The sequence below is a fragment of the Nerophis lumbriciformis genome, linkage group LG21 (genome assembly GCF_033978685.3).
Source record: "Nerophis lumbriciformis linkage group LG21, RoL_Nlum_v2.1, whole genome shotgun sequence".
In the NCBI taxonomy this organism is placed as follows: Eukaryota; Metazoa; Chordata; class Actinopteri; order Syngnathiformes; family Syngnathidae; genus Nerophis; species Nerophis lumbriciformis.
This window is the reverse complement of record NC_084568.2, coordinates 18,920,525-18,943,293: the sequence shown is the minus strand read 5'-3', so window position 1 is coordinate 18,943,293 and position 22,769 is coordinate 18,920,525. Positions and strand designations below refer to the sequence as shown.

The 22,769-nt window shown below is 38.3% G+C and overlaps 1 protein-coding gene across 1 annotated transcript in view; it reads left to right on the top strand.

The window, feature by feature from the left end:
• Positions 1-3,636: 3,636 nt before the first annotated feature.
• Positions 3,637-22,769, top strand: part of LOC133621011 (homocysteine-responsive endoplasmic reticulum-resident ubiquitin-like domain member 2 protein) — a 30,840-nt gene continuing 11,707 nt past the window's right edge. Inside the window, exons 1-7 of the mRNA XM_061982772.2 lie at positions 3,637-3,738; positions 4,045-4,264; positions 13,114-13,191; positions 15,074-15,187; positions 16,528-16,643; positions 19,220-19,333; positions 19,421-19,699. Of these exons, the coding sequence (XP_061838756.1) occupies positions 4,115-4,264; positions 13,114-13,191; positions 15,074-15,187; positions 16,528-16,643; positions 19,220-19,333; positions 19,421-19,699 (851 nt within the window). The 5' untranslated portion in view covers positions 3,637-3,738; positions 4,045-4,114. The remainder of the gene's footprint in view (positions 3,739-4,044; positions 4,265-13,113; positions 13,192-15,073; positions 15,188-16,527; positions 16,644-19,219; positions 19,334-19,420; positions 19,700-22,769) is intronic.

The following is a 22,769-nucleotide window of genomic DNA, read 5'->3' as shown; positions in this document are numbered from 1 at the left end:
CAGAAGCAGACTCATTGAAATCACTACAAAGTTCCTGCTGAGGGAAAGTATGGGGCTATTCAGAATGACATCATTAGTCCTGTGATTGACAGACCACCAGTGCGGAGTGTACGCTGCCTCTCACATCAAATCAGCTGAGATAGGCTCCAGCTCAGGATAAGTGGTAGAACGTGCTTATCTGTTGGAAATTATTGCAAATTCAATATTTCAAGCTGTTCAAACAATTTTAGTACAGTAGTACCTTAACCTACAAGCCTAACTCAAAACACTTGTACCTCAAATAAACGCATCCCATTGAAATTAATTGAAAGCTATTTAATTGGTGCTCCTTGCCCCCTGGCCCCCTCCAAAACAGCACAATTTAACATGCTTATTACAAATAAAAACACACTTTCAGATGAGAAATGGCGTATAAAAACAATACAACCGAATGTACGACAAACAACTACAGTAGTTTTATGAAGTAATAATGTACAGTATCTACCTTGGAGAGTGGAAATCCTTTGAGCTGTGTTTCTGTCAAACACACCATCAGCAGCTGCTCACAAATAAATGGGTGTTGTTTGGACATCATTTTAACATCTCTGACTGGGGTTAGACTCCTCTGACTTCAGTGTGGTGCAGACTAGCAGTGCTGCGCTCGGATTGCTTCGCACAAACACACACAAACACTGTGTCATGTTTTTGGTTATTTATTTATTTAATTCAATAAATAACATCCAGTTCTTATCAGCCCTTTCTTTCACACCCACTTTCCTCCTTCCCATGTAAAAAAACATTTCAGCCATCTCTAGCTGTAAGCTAATGCTAGCAAATAAAACCAGATATTTTGGTCGGATTTTACAGGCATTCACTACGCCAACTGATAGCGGGGATGCTTGTAACGCATCGAACTAATAGTCTGGATGGTTATTTTCCAACGTCCACAGTTTCCAAAACCAATTTGGAATGTGGACTCGTCAGACCACAGAAAACTTTTCCACTTTGCATTGGTCCATCTTATATGACCTCGGGCCCAGCGAAGCTGTCAACGTTTCTGGGTGTTGCTGATAAATGGCTTTGGCTTTGCATAGTATAGTTTTAACTTGCACTTACAGATGTAGCGACCAACTGTAGTTACTGACAGCGGTTTTCTGAAGTGTTCCTGAGCCCATGTGGTGATATCCTTTACACACTGTTGTCAGTTTTTGATGCAGTACCGCCTGAGGGATCAAAGGTCACGGGCATTCAATGTTTATTACGCTTATGTGCAGTGATTTCTCCAGATTCTCTGAACTTTTTGATGATATTACAGACATTAGATGGTGAAATCCCTAAATTCCTTGCAATAGCTGGTTGAGAAATGTTGCTCTTAAACTGTTCCACATTTTGCTCACGCATTTGTTGACAAAGTGGTGACCCTCGCCTTATTTGTGAATGACTGAGCATTTCATGGAAGCTTCTTTTATACCCAATCATGGCATCTACCTGTTCCCAATTAGCCTGTTCACCTGTGGGATGTTCCAAATAAGTGTTTGATGAGCATTCCTCAACTTTATCAGTCTTTTTGCCACTTGTGCCAGCTTTTTTGAAACATGTTGCAGGCATCAAATTCCAAATGAGCTAATATTTGCAAAAAATAACTAAGTTTTCCAGTTCGACTATCATTGCAGTCTATTCAATTGAATATAGGTTGAAAAGGATTTGCAAATCATTGCATGTGCCTCACAATACGAAGGTCCTGGGTTCGATCCCGTGCCCGGGGTCTTTCTGTGTGGAGTTTGCATGTTCTCCCCGTGACTGCGTGGGTTCCCACCGGGTATTCCGGCTTCCTCCCACCTCCAAAGACATGCACCTGGGGATAGGTTGATTGGCAACACTAAATTGGCCCTAGTGTGTGAATGTGAGTGTGAATGTTGTCTGTCTATCTGTGTTGGCCCTGCGAACGGGCCCTGCGAACGGGACAAGTGGTAGAAAATGGATGGATGGATGTATTCCGTTTTTATTTATGATTTACACATCGTGCCAACTTCACTGGTTTTGGGGTTTGGAACTTGAACAAATATTTTTTTCTTAGTTATTTGCACTGTGTATGATCTGTTTTTTTGTGTCAGCAGTTTGACATTACAAAGATATAGAGTTTGATATTTCGAGCTCTGCTTTTAAATTTTTGTAGATTTTTTTTTTTTTTTTTAATGAAGTGTGAGTTTGTTCTGCCCAATATCTTGGTTATTACTTTCCTGCATTTCACCACGGCCTTGTATGGCAGTGTTTTTCAACCTTTTTTGAGGCAAAGCACATTTTTCTCGTTAAAAAATCCGGAGGCACACCACCAGCAAAAAACGTTAAAAAATGAAACTCCACCAGGTTGTCGTGCCTTATTTTGAGTTTGTTGGTGTTTGCCTGTGTAGTGTTTTAGTTCTTGTCTTGCGCGTTATTTTGGTGGCCCTTCCTGTTTTGTTGGTGTTTTCCTGTAGCAGTTGCATGTCTTCCTTTGAGCGCTATTCCGCACACCTGGTTTGTGTTAGCAAGCAAGACTTTTTTAAGTCTTTAAGTTGTTGCTATCCTTCTTTGTGTGGACATTGTTGATTGTCATGTCAAGAACGGATGTACTTTGTGGACGCTGTAAGTTTTTGCTGTCGTCCAGCATTCTGTTTCTGTTTACTTTGTAGCCAGTTCAGTTTTACTTTCGTTTTGCATAGCCATTGCCTTTCCCTTTCCCTTTTGTTCATTTTTGGTTCAAGCATTACATACCTTTTTTACCTGCACACTGCCTCCCGATGTGGTCTGCATATTGGGATCACAACAAACCAGCCTTGTCTCACCCGACACATTCCGACTTTTACAAAGCAATTAACTACCTGCTGCCACCTACTGACATGGAGTATTACGTGGTTACCCTGCCGAGTTTTACACAGCACAGACACTAAGCAACGGCACATTATTTGCAGATTATAATTATTGATTTGCAAAAAATATTTTTTGGACCAATTAGGTGAAGTTGCATAATGGTTGCAGTGGTTGAAAAGCACTGCTGTATGGCATGTGACGTGGAGTAAATTAAAACAGTGTAAAGGAATAAAAATACAAATCATTCTTCTAATTACGGCATCATTTTGTTAATCATTTCAGCGTACAAATACAATGTATTATTTCATCATTGTATTACTGCAAAATACATTAAATCAGTGGTCCCCAACCTTTTTGTAACAGCGGACCGGTCAACACTTGAAAATGTGTCCCACGGACCGGGGTGTGTGTGTGTGTGTTTTGTCATAAAAAAATACAATCATGTGTGCTTACGGACTGTATCCCTGCAGACTGTATTGATCTATATTGATATATAATGTAGGAACCAGGAATATTAATAACAGAAAGAAACAACCCTTTTGTGTGAATGAGTGTGAATGAGTGTAAATGGGGGAGGGAGGTTTTTTGGGTTGGTACACTAATTGTAAGTGTATCTTGTGTTTTTTTTGTTGATTTAATAAAATAAAAAATATACATATATTTTATTTTTATATTTTTAAATTGTATTTCTTGTGCGGCCCGGTACCAATCGATCCACGGACCGGTACCGGGCCGCGGCCCGGTGGTTGGGGACCACTGCATTAAACGACATCCCAGATTGGTCAGTAGTCATTACCCCGCCAATACACTAGATGTCGCCGTGGAGTTTAAAGCGGCTTCAAAGACGCTGTTAATGTGGAGAAAGTAAGAAGACAGTTGGGCTCGGTCGCTGGGACATAAACACACAAGGTAAACCCGAATTATCCATATTTATTTTAAGGTCACCTGTCTTAAGATACTTGGTCAGCATATTTAGCTTTCGAACTTTGTCCATGAATGTTTCTCTCTCTGTTTAACTTGACCAAAGACAACCACGTCGCATAATGTCCTAGCGAGGCTAATGTTATCGTGTGGGTATTACATGAAATACCTAGCTCTCTTTGCTAGCTCTATAAGGTCATTTGTAGCGTCGTTATGATTCATTTTAGCACGTGTTCCGCGTGTAATTGTCCGCATTTTCATCAGTTCATCAGTTTCCATTTGTTTCTCTTCCAGACGAAGATGAAGTTCACGTAGCGTTCAAGTGTTCCTCAGGTGTTTCCACCTCACCTGTTTTTTGTTTTGAATGATGGCTCAAGGTGTAATGGGCAGTCCAGTTATCCTTGTCATCAAGGCGCCTAACCAAAAGTATGATGACCAGACTATTAATTGCTACCAGAACTGGACTGTAGAGAAACTGAAAGCCCATTTGTCAGATGTGTATCCAAGCAAACCAGTGAGTATTCCACTCCATTATCATTCCAAAACACAGCATCTCGTAGCTTCTGTAAAGTGCAAATGATTGCCAGCATCATCCATCCATTTTCTACCGCGTGTCCCTTTTGGGGTCGCAGGGGGTGCTGGACCCTATCTCAGCTGCATTCGGGCTGAAGGCGGGGTAAGTTCCATACTATTTCTTATATATATATATATATATATATATATATGTATGTATTAGAGATGTCCGATAATGGCTTTTTTGCCGATATTTCGATATTGTTCAACTCTTAATTACCGATTCCGACACATTATTATGCCTAATTTTGTTGGGAACCCCGCTGGATGCATTAAAAAATGTTTTCCAAAATGAATCAATGCAAGTTATGGAAAAAAAATGCCAACATGTCACTGCCATATTTATTATTGAAGTCACAAAGTGCATTATTTTTTTTAACATGCCTCAAAACAGCAGCTTGGAATTTGGTACATGCTCTACCTGAGAGAGCATGGGGAGGTTGAGGTGGGCGGGGTTGAGGTGCGGGGGGGGGGGGGGGGTGTATATTGTACCGTCCCAGAAGAGTTAGTGCTGCAAGGGGTTCTGGGTATTTGTTCTGTTGTGTTTGTTGTGTTACGGTGCGGATGTTCTCCCGATATGTGTTTGTCATTCTTGTTTGGTGTGGATTCACAGTGTGGCGCATATTTGTAACAGTATTAAAGTTGTTTATACGGCCACCCTCAGTGTGACCTGTATGGCTGTTGACCAAGTATGCATGCATTCACTTGCGTGTGTGAAAAGCCGTAGATATTATGTGATTGGGTCGGCACGCAAAGGCAGTGCCTTTAAGGTTTATTGGCGCTCTGTACTTCTCCCTACGTCCGAGTACACAGCAGCGTTTTAAAAAGTCATACATTTTACTGTTTGAAACTGATACCGATAATTTTGATACCGATAATGTCCGATATTACATTTTAAAGCATTTATCGGCCGATAATATCGGCAGTCCGATATTATCGGACATCCCTAAATAGTCCGTTCATGAATGAGTATATCCGTTCGGCCACCGTGTTCAATGGAGAAGTCTGATCTATAAAATTTGCAGGCAGCATACCCCTTCCCTTTCGAAATGTCCTGGATGAACTGAAATTATTTTTTCCAATCATTTTGGAACTTGCAAGCGTACTTCTTCTTCTTACTCGTCGTCGCCATGTCTCTTCTTCGTTCTTTTGCTTCGTCTCTGTTATGTTTTTGGACATTACTACACGCTGAGAAATAGCTCCGTGCCTGTCTACTTTATGGGTTATAGATAAAACTATGGATAACGAAGACATATATAATAGTCTCCTTTTCAGGTGAGAGAGGACGCTAAAGGCAGTGCCTTTAAGGCACGCCCCCAATATTGTTGTCCGGGTGGAAATCGGGAGAAATTGGGGAGATTGGTTGCCCCGGGAGATTTTCGGGAGGGGCACTGAAATTCAGGAGTCTCCCGGGAAAATTGGGAGGGTTGGCAAGTATGCGGGGTACACTCTGGACAAGTCGCCACCTCATCGCAGGGCCGACACAGATAGACAGACAACATTCACACTCACATTCACACACCAGGGCCAATTTAGTGTTGCCAATCAACAAGTGACGTGCGGTGAACTAAACACCAGGTGAGGCATAGATACTTTTGGAGTTTTTTTTTTCCTTCTTTTTTTTTTACTTAAATTAATATGTGCAGCTCTAATCATTGTTGATTTAGGTTGCACATTAGAATAACAGGAAAAAGAAGGGAGTTATTTGCTTTCATAAAAAAATTATCATAATGATATCATAAATGGGTCCAAAAAGTATTTGATAAAGTTATTAAATACATTTTGGTCCAATTTGCTTTTAACAAAATAAATCAAGTATTGTGAGTGTATCTTACCTTTCTGTATTTGTCTCTGAAACAGTAATAGCTATCCTCCATACAAACGTACTTTGTATGATCACATTCATTTTGTGTTAAAGTCCAGTTTAGAGAAGTATTTCATCTTGGATACAGTATATAATCCTCCATGTTGGCAGACGCATTCATTTAATTCCATTTCATTCCAAGCAATAAAACAATATTTTTGCATCCGACAAAAAACACCCACAAACGCTGGCTTACTCTAATAAAAATGCCATGTTTGTTATAAATACAGTTTAATAAAAAAAATTAAAAAAGGCTGGCTTCCGCTGGAGAGACATGTCTGCTAGCTTGAGCGCCCCCACTTCTCCCAGTGTGGCGAGTCAGAGTACTGCTGAGGCATTGAACTGCAAGTTCACAATATATCGCCCCCTACTTTGAGGCAGAGGTACTTGCTGCCTCATGGCCTGCCTTTCACCCTCCTTTTAAGTTAAAGTTTAAGTACCCATGATTGTCACACACACACTAGGTGTGGCAAAATTATTCTCTGCATTAACCCATCACCCTTGATCACCCCCTGGGAGGTGAGGGGAGCAGTGAGCAGCAGTGGTGGCCACGCCCGACAATAATTTTTGGTGATTTAACCCCCAATTCCAACCCCTGATGTTGAGTGTCAAGCAAGGAGGTAATGGGTCCCATTTTTATAGTCTTTGGTATGACTCGGCCGGGGTTTGAACTCACGACCTACTGATCTCAGGGCGGACACTCTAACCACTAGGCCACTGAGCAGGCTTTTTTCCCTATGGCAACAAGCACGCGCCCCCTCGCACGCACGTGCTCAATACACTTTGTGTGTAGCTGTGGAGGCACAACCTGTGTCTGCCTCACTTCTCGTCTGCCTTGTTATTTTGATCAGGAAACACGGAATTTCCGCGATTTTGACCATGAAATGTGTCATATATACAGGAACCACACCAACATCACATAGAAAGCATAGACCAAAAAATAAATCTTTAAACTTATTTTATTTTATTACTTAGTTTTGGAACATCTCATGGTTAAGCCACCTGGTGCTATGATACGAAAAGGGGTAGGATTAAAAAAGCTCTGCTTCTCCCTACTCATTCGTGCATGCGCGTGCATGCGTGTTTGTGCATGTTACTATCTTGGTACAATGTTAATCCTCCTGGTGAGTTCAGTAAGAAGCGATAAGAGTTGAATCTCTTGGCTCTTTTAGTAATCTATCTTGCTTCTTGATGCTTTGACCTCCATCCAGAAGTCTATCTCATGCAACTATATCTTACCAAGGACCCAGATATATAATATGATATAATGTAGTATACCAGCTCAAATGTAAGCATCACTTCACAAACCTATTAATGAGTACAATAGATCTGGGTTGATACATTTTGCTGGACTATATATTGCCCCACAAATTATTGCTGATAAACTATATTATTGTTATTGTCATTTCTATTAGATCAAATTTAAGCACTTATGTTATCACGATAAAAATTATAGTGCAATATTTTTAACCCAAGTAATGGGAAGGTCAATAAAGTTTAATTTTCTTAAATTAGTAAATAAAAACACATACGATTCTCAATCTCTGTTAGCAAAAATTTTAATTCAATACTTATTGAACATCTTAAAGTGTAGTTTTTTCCCCAGTTGGAAAAACTGGGCCAAGTACTTTGTTTTTGTTGCTATCATTTTCGAGTCAGGTATTGCTGCAGCTTGGAGATCCCCCTGTCCAGCCCTTTTGTCTCAGACCTCCCGTGTCATGCCTAAATGTGTCCAACAAGCTCAGAGGGTCAAAGTATATGAATCTCAAATCGTTTTCATGATGGTGTCTCTGTTAAGTCTGCGAGCATATCTGATGAAATCAGTTGAGACACATGTTAATTGTTAAATCGCCAATTTCAGCTGTACATACAGTAGTAAGTAAGGGTGTAGATACTGTACAGTGATTAATTATGGCAGTAGCTAAACAGCGCTTGTAGCTGGCGTTAGGTGGTAATGCAGTTTGCTGTAAGAAACGCACAGTGCTGTGACTGCTGGATAGTGTGCCACGTAATTGTGATTGATAACTAAATGTTTATAGCCCGTTCATATATTGTATTTTATCATGTAATGTTTACAAAATGTTTGCTAATTGTTGTGAGCCCAAACTATACCTCTAACAACAGTTTATAGACAAAAGTGCACTTTCGCTGTATTAGGCACATTTGTAATTTTCATAATCAGAATCACCTTTATTGGCCAGGTATGTTTAACATACAAGTGATTTGACTTGGTAGACATTGTACAATGTAATATTAAAATATTAATTAACTAATATATGACCCCGAAAGGGACAAGCGGTAGAAAATGGATGGATGGATAAACAAGTACTTGATAGCTAATATGTGCAAGGTTATTAAGATGTCGTGCAGTGATGAATAGAGCAAAAGGATGATGAAGTAAACATGAGTTAGCACATTCACAGTGACAGATTAGATTCTTGGTTATTTCGCTGTAACAGGTCTTTCACTGTTTAGCGTTCCTCTCAGTAATAGCATGGGGGAATAAACTTTCTTTTGTACCTTACCCTACTCTAACCATAACCTATTTTAAGTATGTTAATCTTTTTTATGATGGCTTGTTTTTATTTTATAGACAGATATTTTTTAAAGTATTTTATTCGTGTTTGTTATTGACGTCACTGTTTAGTAAAAAAAAAAAACACCCACCAAAGTATGAAGGAGAAGAGAAAAGCAAGCTTTTACTTTGAAAAGTAGAAGCTCGTGGAAAGCCCCAGATGATACGGGAAGTTTTCAGGCTGCAGACATACACTCGTCATTTTTCAAAAGATCTTGCATACTGGCACATTTGTCTGTGTTGACAGGCTCGCCTTGCGCATTCAGTTTGAAGCCGAAATATTTCCACACAGGGACATTGGCTTTGCTATTTTATGTTTCCTTCTAATTGTTGTTACTTTGGCCTGCTTCTCATTGCGCTCTTGCTCTGTCTGGACATCCTGTATGTGTGTTTAAGCCAGCAGTCCTGCCTTCGCCCACCAAGACAAAGCTTGTGGATCGCTGACAAGAGTGTTCATTTAATTCTGGTGCTGGGAATGATGCACAGAGTGAACCCTCTTGCACTTCGTTTGAAAGTAACAGACAAAGAAAACAAACACACGGACTCAACAATCTATCAATGCCGGCAAAGTTATCAAGTTCATTTTGATTTATCGTTCGGTTAATTGATTTATTGGCTAATGGTTCAGGTCACCCAGAACTGGAATCAATTTGTGACAGTGGTGGGTTGCAGGTGGGGGCGGACGTCATGAGGCAATGACGTAATCTTCAACTTTGCACAATTGGCCATGATGCATTTGCGTAAAAGTGAGTAAAAAAAAACATGTAAAGCAATGAAAACAAATGTTACGAATCATAAGATTTCTTCTGTCACTTCTTTGTGTTTTCTTTTTCAACGTCAAACAAGAAAAAGCCTTTTCTTTAACTCGCCAAGTCTCGCTAAATAGTATCTAGAGGGGCCAGATTACTTGCTATGTATACAGTTGTACATATTTTTATTTTATTTATTTTTTTACCTCTAAGTGGTTCCAGACATTACCATGATAAATAAGTTTTTGTGAAGTAGGATTCTTATTGACAGATATAATATTTGAATAGTTAGAGCAGTGGTTCTCAACCTTTTTTCAGTGATGTACCCCCTAATCAGAGGAAAGCATTTTTGGTTGAAAAAAAGAGATAAAGAAGTAAAATACAGCACTATGTCATCAGTTTCTGATTTATTAAATTGTATAACAGTGCAAAATATTGCTCATTTGTAGTGGTCTTTCTTGAACTATTTGGGAAAAAAAGATATAAAATAACTAAAAACTTGTTGAAAAATAAACAAGTGATTCAATTATAAATAAAGATTTCTACACATAGAAGTAATCATCAACTTAAAGTGCCCTCTTTGGGGATTGTAATAGAGATCCATCTGGATTCCTGAACTTAATTCTAAACATTTATTTTGTTGAAGTATTATACAATAAATATATTTATAAAGGATTTTTGAATTGTTGCTATTTTTAGAATATTTAAAAAAAAATCTCACGTACCCCTTGGCATACCTTCAAGTACCCCCAGGGGTACGCGTACCCCCATTTGAGAACCACTGAGTTAGAGCATAAAAAAAACTGATTAAGACTTTCTGAATATGGTTTTAAGCATTATTAGAGCCCTCTAGACATTAAATAACACACATATTGTCATCTTTACACTTGTTTTATCCAAGTGTATTTAAAATCCTGGATGAAAACCAATGCTTCCCATCTAAACCTGACAGAGTTTGAGAGGTGCTGCAAAAAGGAATGGGTGAAACTGCCCAAAGATAGGTGTGCTAAGCTTGTGGCGTTGTATTCAAAAAGACTTGAAGCTGTAATTGCTGCCAAATGTGCATCAGCAAAGTATTAAGCAAAGGTTCTGAATACTTGTGTACATGTGATTTTTTTGAGGTTTTTAATTTTAATAGATTAGCAAGAAAAAGTTTTTTCCATTGTCATTGCGGGGTATTTTTCTGTAGAATTTTGTGGTCAAAAATGAATGTATTCCATTTTGGAATAAGGCTTTAACATAACAAAATGTAGAAAAAGTGAAGAGCTGTAAATACTTTCCCGATGCACTGCATTTACTAGTTAGAATGCATAAAAAAAGAAAAACATATGTGTTCTTGTCTTACATAAGAATTGTGAATGACAAGCACAATTCCAAAAAAATGTGTAGTTCCCCTTGAAGTAAATCTGTGCAATATGTTTAGTTTAATGGTCACCATGATTTTAACTGTATTTTTAAATATGTAAAAAAAAAAGCACCATGTTAAGGGCCATGTGGTTCAGTTTTTTCAGAAACCGCAGTTTTGAATCACTTTTAGACTCATTGTCTTGTTCCAACTTACAATGGTCTTTTGTAATCAAAATGAATAAAAAGATCGAAATTGATTTATTAAATCAAAATCACGGCACACTCCACAGTTGGTCCATGCGCGTGATAAAGACCAGTCAAAAGAAAAGTACATTCAATAATGGGACTAATTTATGTGCAGCCTTATTCATCACAAATACTCCCTCTTTTTTGTAGTAACTTAGCTTTGACGCACGTCGTCTTTGATTGACGTCTCCATGAAACGACGACACCGAGGGAAGAATGTGTCATTTCTCCAGACATCTCTGCCTCCTTGCTCCTTGCAGGCCATTCGGACAGATTCAAGATTCTTACGCCTTTCTATTAACATCTACAAAACGACATGTTAGGATTTCATAATGGAATGCCTATTTCAGTCCCATTGTGTACCCTATGCTCTGGAGTAAGCAACATACTTAGTAAAGACCTGATTAAAAGCCATTGAGATTATGGGTGCCTTGTTTCGCTAAGCTGATTTTGTCCCCTGTTGCATTCCATTTTGCTCAAGACTGATGTAATCTTTGTAAACATGTAAACGTTGTATTGTAATGTCATTATAGGAAATTATGTTAGTGGATTGTACGGGCTAGGTTGCTAGATAACACATTTGTCTGTGCATTTAACAGAGAACCAGCAAAATGAGACATTGCTGTAAATGTATATGCATTCACGCCAAAATAAGGGACTGTTGCACCTAATCTGCGCCATTTGTTCATTTAAACTCTTTAAAAGTGATAAAACATATATGAATGCTCAAAATGTGTATGGGCAACATTTATTTTTGTACAAAGTTGCTATGGCAAAGATTTTTCATTTGAATAACAGGACTGAAAGTAACAGCAGTGAGTTTTGAATGATGCAACTTACTGTCCACCATAAGACTTGTGAAATATTCCAAATTTTTCAGTGTTGGGGTAACAGTGCTGAGTTAAAATCCAGTGACACAACATAAGTGTGAATTATAAATAAATAGTGTTTAACTTTTAAACACAACAACATCAAAGTATATGTGTGGCAACACAAACATCTAAACACATTTTTGTATTTAATGGCGAAGTCCTTTTGAAGACGCGGTGACAGGCAACAAATGTTAGTTCCCCAGCATTCAAGATAGTTAAACTTAGTCTTTAAATGTAATTTGTGCAATCAGATCAATATGCAGGAAACTTGGCTTAAAACATATTTTACAGTAAATGTTGTTCCCTGGGGATGCAAATGGCACAGAATTGGTCGTAAGGCTCATCTGGTGTCGTGCATAACATGCTTGTTTGATAGTGAAAATTGCTTTCAACAGGGTGGGAGAGGTGTTTGCTGTTAAAACATCACACTCGCAGTCCCAACATTTCACTTCTGTTACGTCTGGAAGTAAGCCAGAAAATCAATCTCCTTCACAGCAAACAGTGACACGGAAAAAAGGTTTTGAAACCAATGAGGCTATTGAATAGTGGGTTGTATTATAATTTAGTAGCAAGTAATTAAGTGCAGATCAAATGTATTAAAAAGTAAATCCGCACCAAAATGTAATACCGTCTTCCATGGTGCACAATGTTTTGTGCAAATTAATACATGTTCATGGGATATTTGTTGCACATAAGATCACAATAAGCACAATATAAAATCAAATCCATTATTATTATTATTAATAAGAAGGTCCTGGGTTCATTCCCGGACTCGGGGTCTTTCTGTGTGGAGTTTGCATGTTCTCCCCATGACTGTGTGGGTTCTCTCCGGGAACTCCGGCTTCCTCCCACTTCCAAAGACATGCACCTGGGGGTAGGTTGATTGGCAACACTAAATTGACCCCAGTGTGTGAATGTGAGTGGGAATGTTGTCTGTCTATCTGTGTTGGCCCTGCGATGAGGTGGTGACTTGTCCAGGGTGTACCCCGCCTTCCGCCCGAATGCAGCTGGGATAGGCTCCAGCACCCCCCGTGACCCCGAGAGGGACAAGTGGTAGAAAATGGATGGCTGGATGGAAGATCCAAACAAACATTGTAATATTGCTATATTTAACAAAATATTCTAATGTGCTTGTAGCGCTCCAAAGACCAGAGACTGGTGTATTCTGGAAAGCTGCTTTTGGATCACTTTACCTTAAAAGACGTGCTCAGAAAGGTAACTTTCCCACTTTTTTTTTTTTTAAATCACTAAACACACACAATAGTTTGATTTCTGATTTGTCTTGCTAATTGTCTATACTGGAGAAATAGTATTGTATTCTGTTCCAGTGCAGTGTCAAACTGTCACCCCCGCAAAGCCTTTTATTAACTGTACAAGTTGTGTTCCAGGTGGCATTCTGAATAAAATGTAACATATAAAGCCAACCACATGAAAATACTGAGTCACAGGAATGTAACAATATGAAAATCAGTTATTGTGACCAAAATAATCACGGTTATCATTATCGCTGTGTTGTTGAATGTGCTCAAAAAGTGCTTATATACATGCATTGGTCTCTTTTGATTTTATTTAAATAACTAAAATAAATAGACACACTGTTGGACAGCCCACTATTTTGGTTTTGTCACTGATAAGAGTGTTCTGGCTGGCGTTGTGGCGGCCTACTCTGTTCAGCGGTCCCTGAACGCACTGTAAAAACACCCGCTTGTCTTATTCCTCCAAGTATCATATTTTTTCGGACTATATAGCGCACCGATTGATAAAACGCACCTATTAAATTTTTGAAGAAAAAATATTTTTTACCTATATTAGCTGCACTGGACTAGACGCTGCAGATATATATGTTGCAAAATTAGTTATTTACACAGTAAGACTATGTAAATGTTTATTTAAATACCTTGTTTCCAAACTGTTCCTGTAACGTGGCAGTAAAACGGCTGATCAAACAAAACGGAAGTCATCATCGTGGACCCACGAGCTGCAGAAGCTAGCTCCACAATCAGCTAAACAGACCAAATAACTCCACGGTGATGTCTTTGTGAATTTACTGAGGAATTTGTGAAACTGAAACAATATAAACAGAATGCCGTTGTAGGTTAATGTGCTAGCATACTAGCTAATGCTAACGACACTAGCACTCCTACAGACATCACATGGGACGGTTTAGTAAGTACAAACCGTTTAAGTTATATTGTAAAGCTTACAAACGTTACTTGGAGTGATGAATGAAGAATCCATAAGAGTAAAAACGCTATGGACGGCTAGAAGACTGAACACTACTTCTACTTTCGGTTGTTGGAAGCACTAAGTGGAAAGACACTGCAGCACCTGCAGTGAGCAAATTTGTCCAAAAGATGGCGCCATAGCACAAACAATAAAACATCCTTAGTGTTTTTGCTTTTTTTTAATATATATATATATATATAAAATTATTTTTATTATGGCTATCAGCCAAAAAAAATCCATACATTTGCTGCTCCGTTTTATAAGCCGCAGGGTTCAAAGTATAGTAAAAAAGTAGCGGCTTACAGTCCGTAATGTACGGTATATTTCGATCACATAGCACAGGTTGTAGGTTCAGTGTGCACAGTTAAACATCTCAGTTGCTCAAACAGGATGTGTTTATATATGTTTATATTAGGATATGTCGTTTGTCATTGGGGAAAGATGTTAATGTCTCTTGTTTTCATGTCAGCATTTAAGATAACAAGGTTGCACCAGTTTGTCTGTGAGTTTATTATAATGTGGGTTTTTGATGAATTTAATTCAAATCAGTACAACTGTAAATATTTTACCGCAGTTATCCTTAATACCGTATATCGTTACATCCATATTCACAATGGAACACACTTGAGTCGCCATGCTTTGAATTTCATGTTCTTTTTCTATTGTTAAAACTGGTGGTCACTCTTTTGGAAAGAGTGGCACTAAAATGAAGTGAATCCTTTAAACCTCATCGACTTTTCAACTTTGTTGTATGATCTTTGTGAATCATAGTCAGTTGGTTCAATACTGGAATTACTACGATGAGCAACGAGACAAACAAATAATTAGAATTTTCTGCAAATCTAATACTCAGTTGTAATCACTTGTACAGCAGGATGAGTACCACATGCTTCACTTGGTCTGCCCGTCACCGACTCCTCCCAGCTCCCCAGGCCCTGCCCGTAGACACATTAACAAGCCTCAGGAGAATGCAACTGGACCTGCAGTGAGTAAAAAAAAAAAGTGTTTTCCATCATTTCATCATCGCCTATAATCCATGTCATCATCCACCCTCATGCTGTAATCTGCCGTGCCCCAAGTGGATGTCGAAACAAAGTAGGGCTGGGCGATATGGCCTTTTATTAATAGCTCAAATATTTTTAAGCCATGTCACGATACACGATATATATCTCGATATTTTGCCTTAGCCTTGAATTAACACTTGATACATATATTCACAGCAGTATGATGTCTACATTAAAACATTCTTGTTCAAACTGCATTAATATAGGCTCATTTTAAACTTTCATGCAGAGAGGGAAACCACAACTAAGTCAATTTACCAAAACTGTATTTATTAAACAGTTATTAAGCAGTGGCACAAACATTCATGTCATTTCAAAACAGAAAGTGCAAGATTGTCATACATTTTAAAACAAGCTATTAGTGCACTTTTGTGCATGATGTCACGAAGATGACATATCAAAACAACGCTAAATTAAAGTGCACTTTTTGTACAGAATGCAACTACAATAGTTTAAAACAAATAAAGTGCACTTTTGTGCATGATGTCACACAAGATATTTCCATAACTGTCAAATAAAAATGAGCTGCATAATAGGAAATCAAATAGTGTATGTCCGTCGCTATGTGGTAGGTTACTGCGGATGTTATCTCCTTCTGTTGTTGACTATTTTTTTCATACGGTGTTGATGTGGAAATGGTTGCTTCGGCATTTTGTGGGTATGGCACCGAACGGAGATGTTGACATGCGGAGTTTCAAGCACTCTTCATTCTCCAGCGGGTGACTTTTCAAATGATGCTACAAATTAGCAGTAGGTGCTACTTTTTGTAACAACGCTTTTGCCGCATACTTGTTCGACATCTTCCCGCTTGAAGCCAAACCACCGCCAGACGATGGACCCTGTGCTGTTTTTCTTGGAAATTAATTCTTCCTTCATTTGTTACCAGATTCGCACCTTCTTTCTCTCGTATTACCACTCCGCTAGCATCACAGCTAATGTTACCATGCTGCTACCTCTCTGCTCCGCGAGGGCGTCTGACGTTGCACGTATGTATGTGACGTATGTAAGAAGGTGCGCATGTTTTATGTCTCTGTGAGGAGGAGAGACAAGAAAGAGTGAAAAGAGTCTGAAGTGTAATGCCCGCAGCTAAAAGCAACTGCGTGAGAACGTATACTCGAATATCACGATATAGTCATTTTCTATATCGCACAGAGACAAACCCGCGATATATCGAGTACATTCTATATATCGCATGGCCCTAAAAGAAAGCCTACTCAACCATAAACAAATGCTAAATACTACACCCCTTCCCTGTTGACAGGTCGCTCCAACTGCTAGTCCTTCTTTCCCCGGCCAATCAGAGGACAGCAGTGACGGACTCAGACAACAAGATGGATATTTTCCTTACCACCAGTTGCATCAACAGTTTATTCACAGGTACAGTATAGGATTTTATTAAATGTATACTGAGGGTGTAAAATCAGCTACCACAATATTGATGTAACGAACCTGTAGAAAGGTCTTAAACTTTAGGGGTACAAAATTCAGTCAAACCTATAGAGACCACTCAAGGGAGACAGCAAAAGTGGCCACTATACACAAGTTGCCATGATAAACAAACGCGTTGAACATTATGGAAATAAACCATTTTACAAATAACTGATTTCTAAATTCCACCGAGTGCGCTTGTGTTGCTGCGGATCCGATGCAGTATGTAATTCATTTTGGGTGCACCGAAATGAATGTTTTTGGCACAAACCAAAAACTGAAACGACATAAATTATTATGCCAATTGAATTACTACTAGCCAATTGGAATGTGTTCTAACATAGCTAAATAATCTAGACTCTTAAGTCAATTCATGCCACATTTTCCAGGACCAGAAGAAGCTTTGACAAGAAGTCATGTTGTCTGACTGCAATTTTTTTTTTTTTTTTTTTTTTTTTTTTTTTTTTTTACAATACTTTACACTGTATGCCTGTAATTGTTTTTCTTAATTTGTAAAACAGTCAAAATGCTCCGCAATCAGCTAAACAGACCAAATAACTCCACAGTGATGTCTTGGTGATTTTACTGAGGAATTTGTGAAATTGAAACAATATAAACAGAATGCCGTTGTAAGTTAATAATACTAACACAGACACTCGTAAATGTGCTAGCATATTAGCTAATGCTAACGACGCTAGCGCTCCTACAGACATCATACGAGACGGTTTAGTAAGTATAAACTAGGGTTGTCCCGATACCAATATTATATTATTATAGAGTTTAGAGAAGGGATTCTCAATCTGTGGTACGTGTACCACTAGTGTTACGCAGGTGCTATCTTGTGGTACGCCAAATAATCACTTATTTACATATTCAAACACTTTCTTACTGTTCAAACTGGTGTGTAATGTTACAGTGGCCAAAAATATTAAATATATTTGTTAAATAAAACCTTTTGCTCATTTTGATAGATATTTAAGCCTACTATGCTACTGTATTTTAAGGTTGGTCATTATGGTGGTACTTGGACAGGCAAGTGTTTTCTGAGGTAGAACTTGGTGAACAAAGTTTAAGAACCACTGGTTTAGTATTAAAATAGGTATTCTTAGGACTCTTTATGGGTGTGTCCATTGTTCTGCAGTTTTTGACACCATTGGGCATCTCGGGAACTTAACCCGTTTTAATAGCAGGCATCTTCTGTATATTAATGTAGAAATATCAACAATGTTACAATATGAGCAACACAACAAAGAACCCTGGTATTTAAGAAATAACCAGAAAGAAACTTAAAAAAATTTGATTTAATCACACTGGTATTAATCCGATACTAATGCCTACTGGTGGTGTCCCAATCCGATATTGATATGGGATATTGGTCCGACATCAGCAGGGGAAAAAAACAAGTTTCAGATTATATTTGCTTGCATTTAACTCTGGTATAAGCGCTCCGATACAAGCAATCCTGCAGCGCCAGTTTAGAGCTAAATGTTTTTCAATAAGCACACAAAGTTAGTCTTTTCTTGTATTTCAGTGAAACATTCACACAAGGTAAACATGGTTGGCTATAGGCTACTAGGAGCTAGCAGCTACACAACAGCTAAGCACACAATAGCACACAAGCCAGACATTCGTAATGTTTACCCTTAAATGAACAATATTGAAGGCTAAAACACATTTGTCATTATAAACAGGTATCAAATAATTATAGTTGCATATTACTTACACATACAAAGTTTCTAAGGCAGAAGCCTCTTAGAATGTATTCAGTAACAACCGTGTTTGCATCATTCAACTTACTGCATCATGAGCTTAACCTAATGAATTATTGTGACCACTAGTTGTCACCTAAAGAAACAATTGCCTCGCCGCTTTAACTTAAACACAGCCATATGCAGTCCATTCAGGACTGTTAATAATTTGGTAACTGTTTTTCATACCTACCATTGTTTTCTTTATAAGTAATTGTACTTGATCAAGCCTTTTCTAACAATCATACTACAAAATAATAAAAGTATGTATGATTCGTGCTGATATTGTATCGGATCAATATCAGTATCATCAAATACGCAAAGCTCCAATATTAGTGGGAAAAGTTTTCTCGGGACACCCCTAATGCCCTACTACCTTGGTATTGATACTTTCAATATTTTGATCAATTAGAAATAAGCTTATTGGTCTATTAAAAGACCGTTAATTCAATGAGTTGGTTGATAAACATCTGCTCTGGCAACCATTCCGCATAATACAACATGGCATTGAAACAATCACACACTGGACACAAACATAATTTAACATATGATGAATAATGGTTATTGTTACATAAAAGTAAACAAATGCAACTAAAGACATTTCATTTAGAAAATTATTTGATTTTTGATTTTTTTTAAAGTTGAGTGCAAGATGTTTAAAAGAAACGTTAGCAACAGTCTATTTTAAGCAGGCTATCATGCTAGGTTAGCAAAAGAAAAACAAAATAATAGCATTTGAAATGTGTTCCAATTATCTTTTTGTGGCATCTTTTCTAGCTGGAGTCAACTCTCTGCAACGTCGACCCCTCCCACAAATGTGACGACCTATTACAACCACATGACGCTAATGTGGTGGCAGCAGCTGTATGCTCGACAACATTACATGCACTAGTATGCCTCTTAAATGTTGTAAAACCCCCAGAGCTACTGTAGAATTGACTTCTAACCTTGACGTCTCTCCATCTTTCCTCTCATCAGTCAGTCACTCGCAACCTCCTCACCAAACCTTAGTCCAGACCTGCCGAGGACTTCCTCGGTCCCGCAGAGCCGGCAGGCTCAAGCAAATCGCCGCGGCAACCCGGAAGTGGAGATGAACGCCCAAGGAGGGGAGATGGTGAATGAGGAGGAGCTAAACCAGGATTGGCTGGACTGGGTGTACACGTTCTCGCGGACCGCCATCTTACTTAGTATAGTGTACTTCTACTCCTCCTTCAGCCACTTTCTCTTGGTGATGACGGCCATGTTGGTGCTTTACCTGTGAGTAATGTTGTCATGTTGGAGAATTTATGGTCAATCTGGACTCTTCAGACCAATCACAGGGAAAACAGCCCACCTTAGGACAGAGGAATGCCAAAAATAACTATTGTAATGCATCATTATGTTCCAGCCGCAATAAGACAACCCCTCTCTTTTTAATTACCATGGTTCGCTCCAGCAAGGGAAGCTAACAAGCTAAATGGTCGATTAGAGTCGTGGTTGTTAACAAAGTTGACCACTTCACTGTGGTCCAAAGTGTGGCCCAGGGGCCATTTGCTGCCCGTGGGTCGTTTTTGTATGATATGCAACATATTGTAGAAATAACTTTAAACAAAAAAACTCTTAACTACCGTATTTTCCATGCTAAAGAATGCACCGGTATTTAAGCCACACCCAACAAATTTTAGAAGAAATAAATATTTTTACGTACTTTAGCCGCATCGGAATATAAGCTGCAAATATATAAAATCATAAATAAAGATGACAAGCAGATATTTAACTATTTGTTTTTATCTCACAAAAATAGTTTTGCAATACAGTATATAATAATATAATTGGCATGATTAGATAATATTAAAGTTTAAAATATGAATTATTTTTCTGTCAAAATTGAAAGAAAGAATGCATTTAGTAAAAAAATTAAAATAAGTATTTTATTGGAACCCATTTTTGCCAGGTTTTCGCGGGCCACATAGAATGATGTAGCGGGCCAGAACCGGCCCCCGGGCCTTGAGTTTGACACCTGTGTTTTGACCTGTGAACATATTCGTGTCTTACGGTGCCACACATTAGAACAATATCCAATTATTTACTCAAAAAATATTTGGGTTTATGCAGACAGACTGAAGGCTTTTGTCAACAATAAATCATACTCTTAAACTGAAAAAATAACCGATAAATAAACAGTGATTATAATGTAATCATAATGTACAATAATAATGCAAGTACCGTATTTTTCGGAGTATAAGCCGCTGCGGAGTATAAGTCGCACCGGCCAAAAATGCATAATAAAGAAGGAAAAAAACATATATAAGTCGCATTGGAGTATAAGTCGCATTTTTGGGGGAAATGTGTTTGATAAAACCCAACACCAAGAATAGACATTTGAAAGGCAATTTAAAATAAATAAAGAATAGTGAACAACAGGCTGAATAAGTGTACGTTATATGACGCATAAATAACCAACTGAGAACGTGCCTGGTATGTTAACGTAACATATTATGGTAAGAGTCATTCAAATAACTATAACATATAGAACATGCTATACGTTTACCAAACTATCTGTCACTCCTAATCGCTAAATCCGATGAAATCTTATACATCTAGTCTCTTACGAGAATGAGCTAAATAATATGATTTGATATTTTACGGTAATGTGTTAATAATTTCACACATAAGTCGCTCCTGAATATAAGTCACTCCCCCGGCCAAACTACGAAAAAAACTGCGACTTATAGTCCGAAAAATACGGTAACCATTTCAAATAATATACACTTTTTTCTCATTACTGTAGAATTGTTTACCATTGTACTGTAATTAGAAGGTAAATAACTTTGTTATCCTAAATAAATAAACAAAAAAAACTGGACTCTCATTTCTGTAAGCAAAAATGTAACCTAAATAAATATTGAACATCTTAAGGTGCATTTTTCCCAATTGGAAAAACTAGGTCGGGTTGTCTCTTTTGTTGCCATCGCGTGATCGCCGCATGCTCGCTGATTCGTCCGTGTTATATTTCTCATTTAATTTGAAGATTAAATATTAACACGAGACATTTTGGCTTTGTAGTCATATTTTTTTTCCTCCTACTTTTTGTTACTTTGCAGCACTTTTCACTGGCGAGTAGGGAGGCTGTCTGTGCTTCCTGTGTGTTTGTGTAAAACTAGAAGTCCCGCTTCCAGCCCACCGAGACAAATATTGTGAACAATTGGAAAAAAAGGGCTCACTGCGTTCAGTTACTTTTACTGTAAATAAACTCGCTCAGTTACTGAGAACGATGCGAAGAGTGAGACCTCGTTCTCTCTGTTTGAAGCGAGAGACGAACAAACGTGAGGCTCAACAATTCTGATTGGCGAACATGGCTGTCAATCAAATGCCGGTGACGGCGGGGGGAAAAACAAAAACCTCAGCCAGTTATTTATCGCACTAGTTAAAACCTTGATGTCGATTCGTAAGAGCGGCATGAAACAGGGCAAGGAGCTGCATGTTTGGCCAGCCCTGCAATAGAATGTAGTACAAATACAGTAGTTTTATGAAGTAATGTAATATTAATGTACAGTATTTACTTTGGAGATTGGACTTCTACAGTATCTCCTTCCAGCTGCTTCCCCGTCAAACACACCATCAGTAACTTCTTCATGTTTTTATGGATGAATGCTAGCCGCCAAGATGTTTTTTTACTTGTTCTACCAGTAACATCTTGCTCTGAAAAGCAATCATTGCATTTGTTCTATCAAAATACAAACACATTAATCACTGCAGTAAATCATACTGTACAAAACCCAAAATCAGTGAAGTTGGGACGTTGTGTAAATCGTAAATAAAAACAGAATACAATGATTTACAAATCCTTTTCAACTTATATTCAATTGAATAGACTGCAAAGACAAGATATTTAATGTTCGAACTGAGAAACGTAATGGTTTTTTTTGCAAATAATCATTAACTTCGAATTTAATGGCAGCAACACATTACAAAAAAGTTTGCACAGGGGCATTTTTACCACTGTGTTACATGGCCTTTCCCTTTAACAGCACTCAGTAAACGTTTACTGAGGAGACCAATTTTTGAAGCTTTTCAGGTGGAATTATTTCCCATTCTTGCTTGATGTACAGCTTAAGTTGTTCAACAGCCCGGGGTCTACGTTGTCGTATTTTAGGCTTCATAATGCGCCACACATTTTCAATGGGAGACAGGTCTGGACTACAGGCAGGCCAGTCTGGTACCCGCACTCTTTTACTACGAAGCCACGCTGTTGTAACACATGGCTTGGCATTGTCTTGCTGAAATAAGCAGGGGTGTCCATGATAATGTTGCTTGGATGGCAACATATGTTGCTCCAAAACCTGTA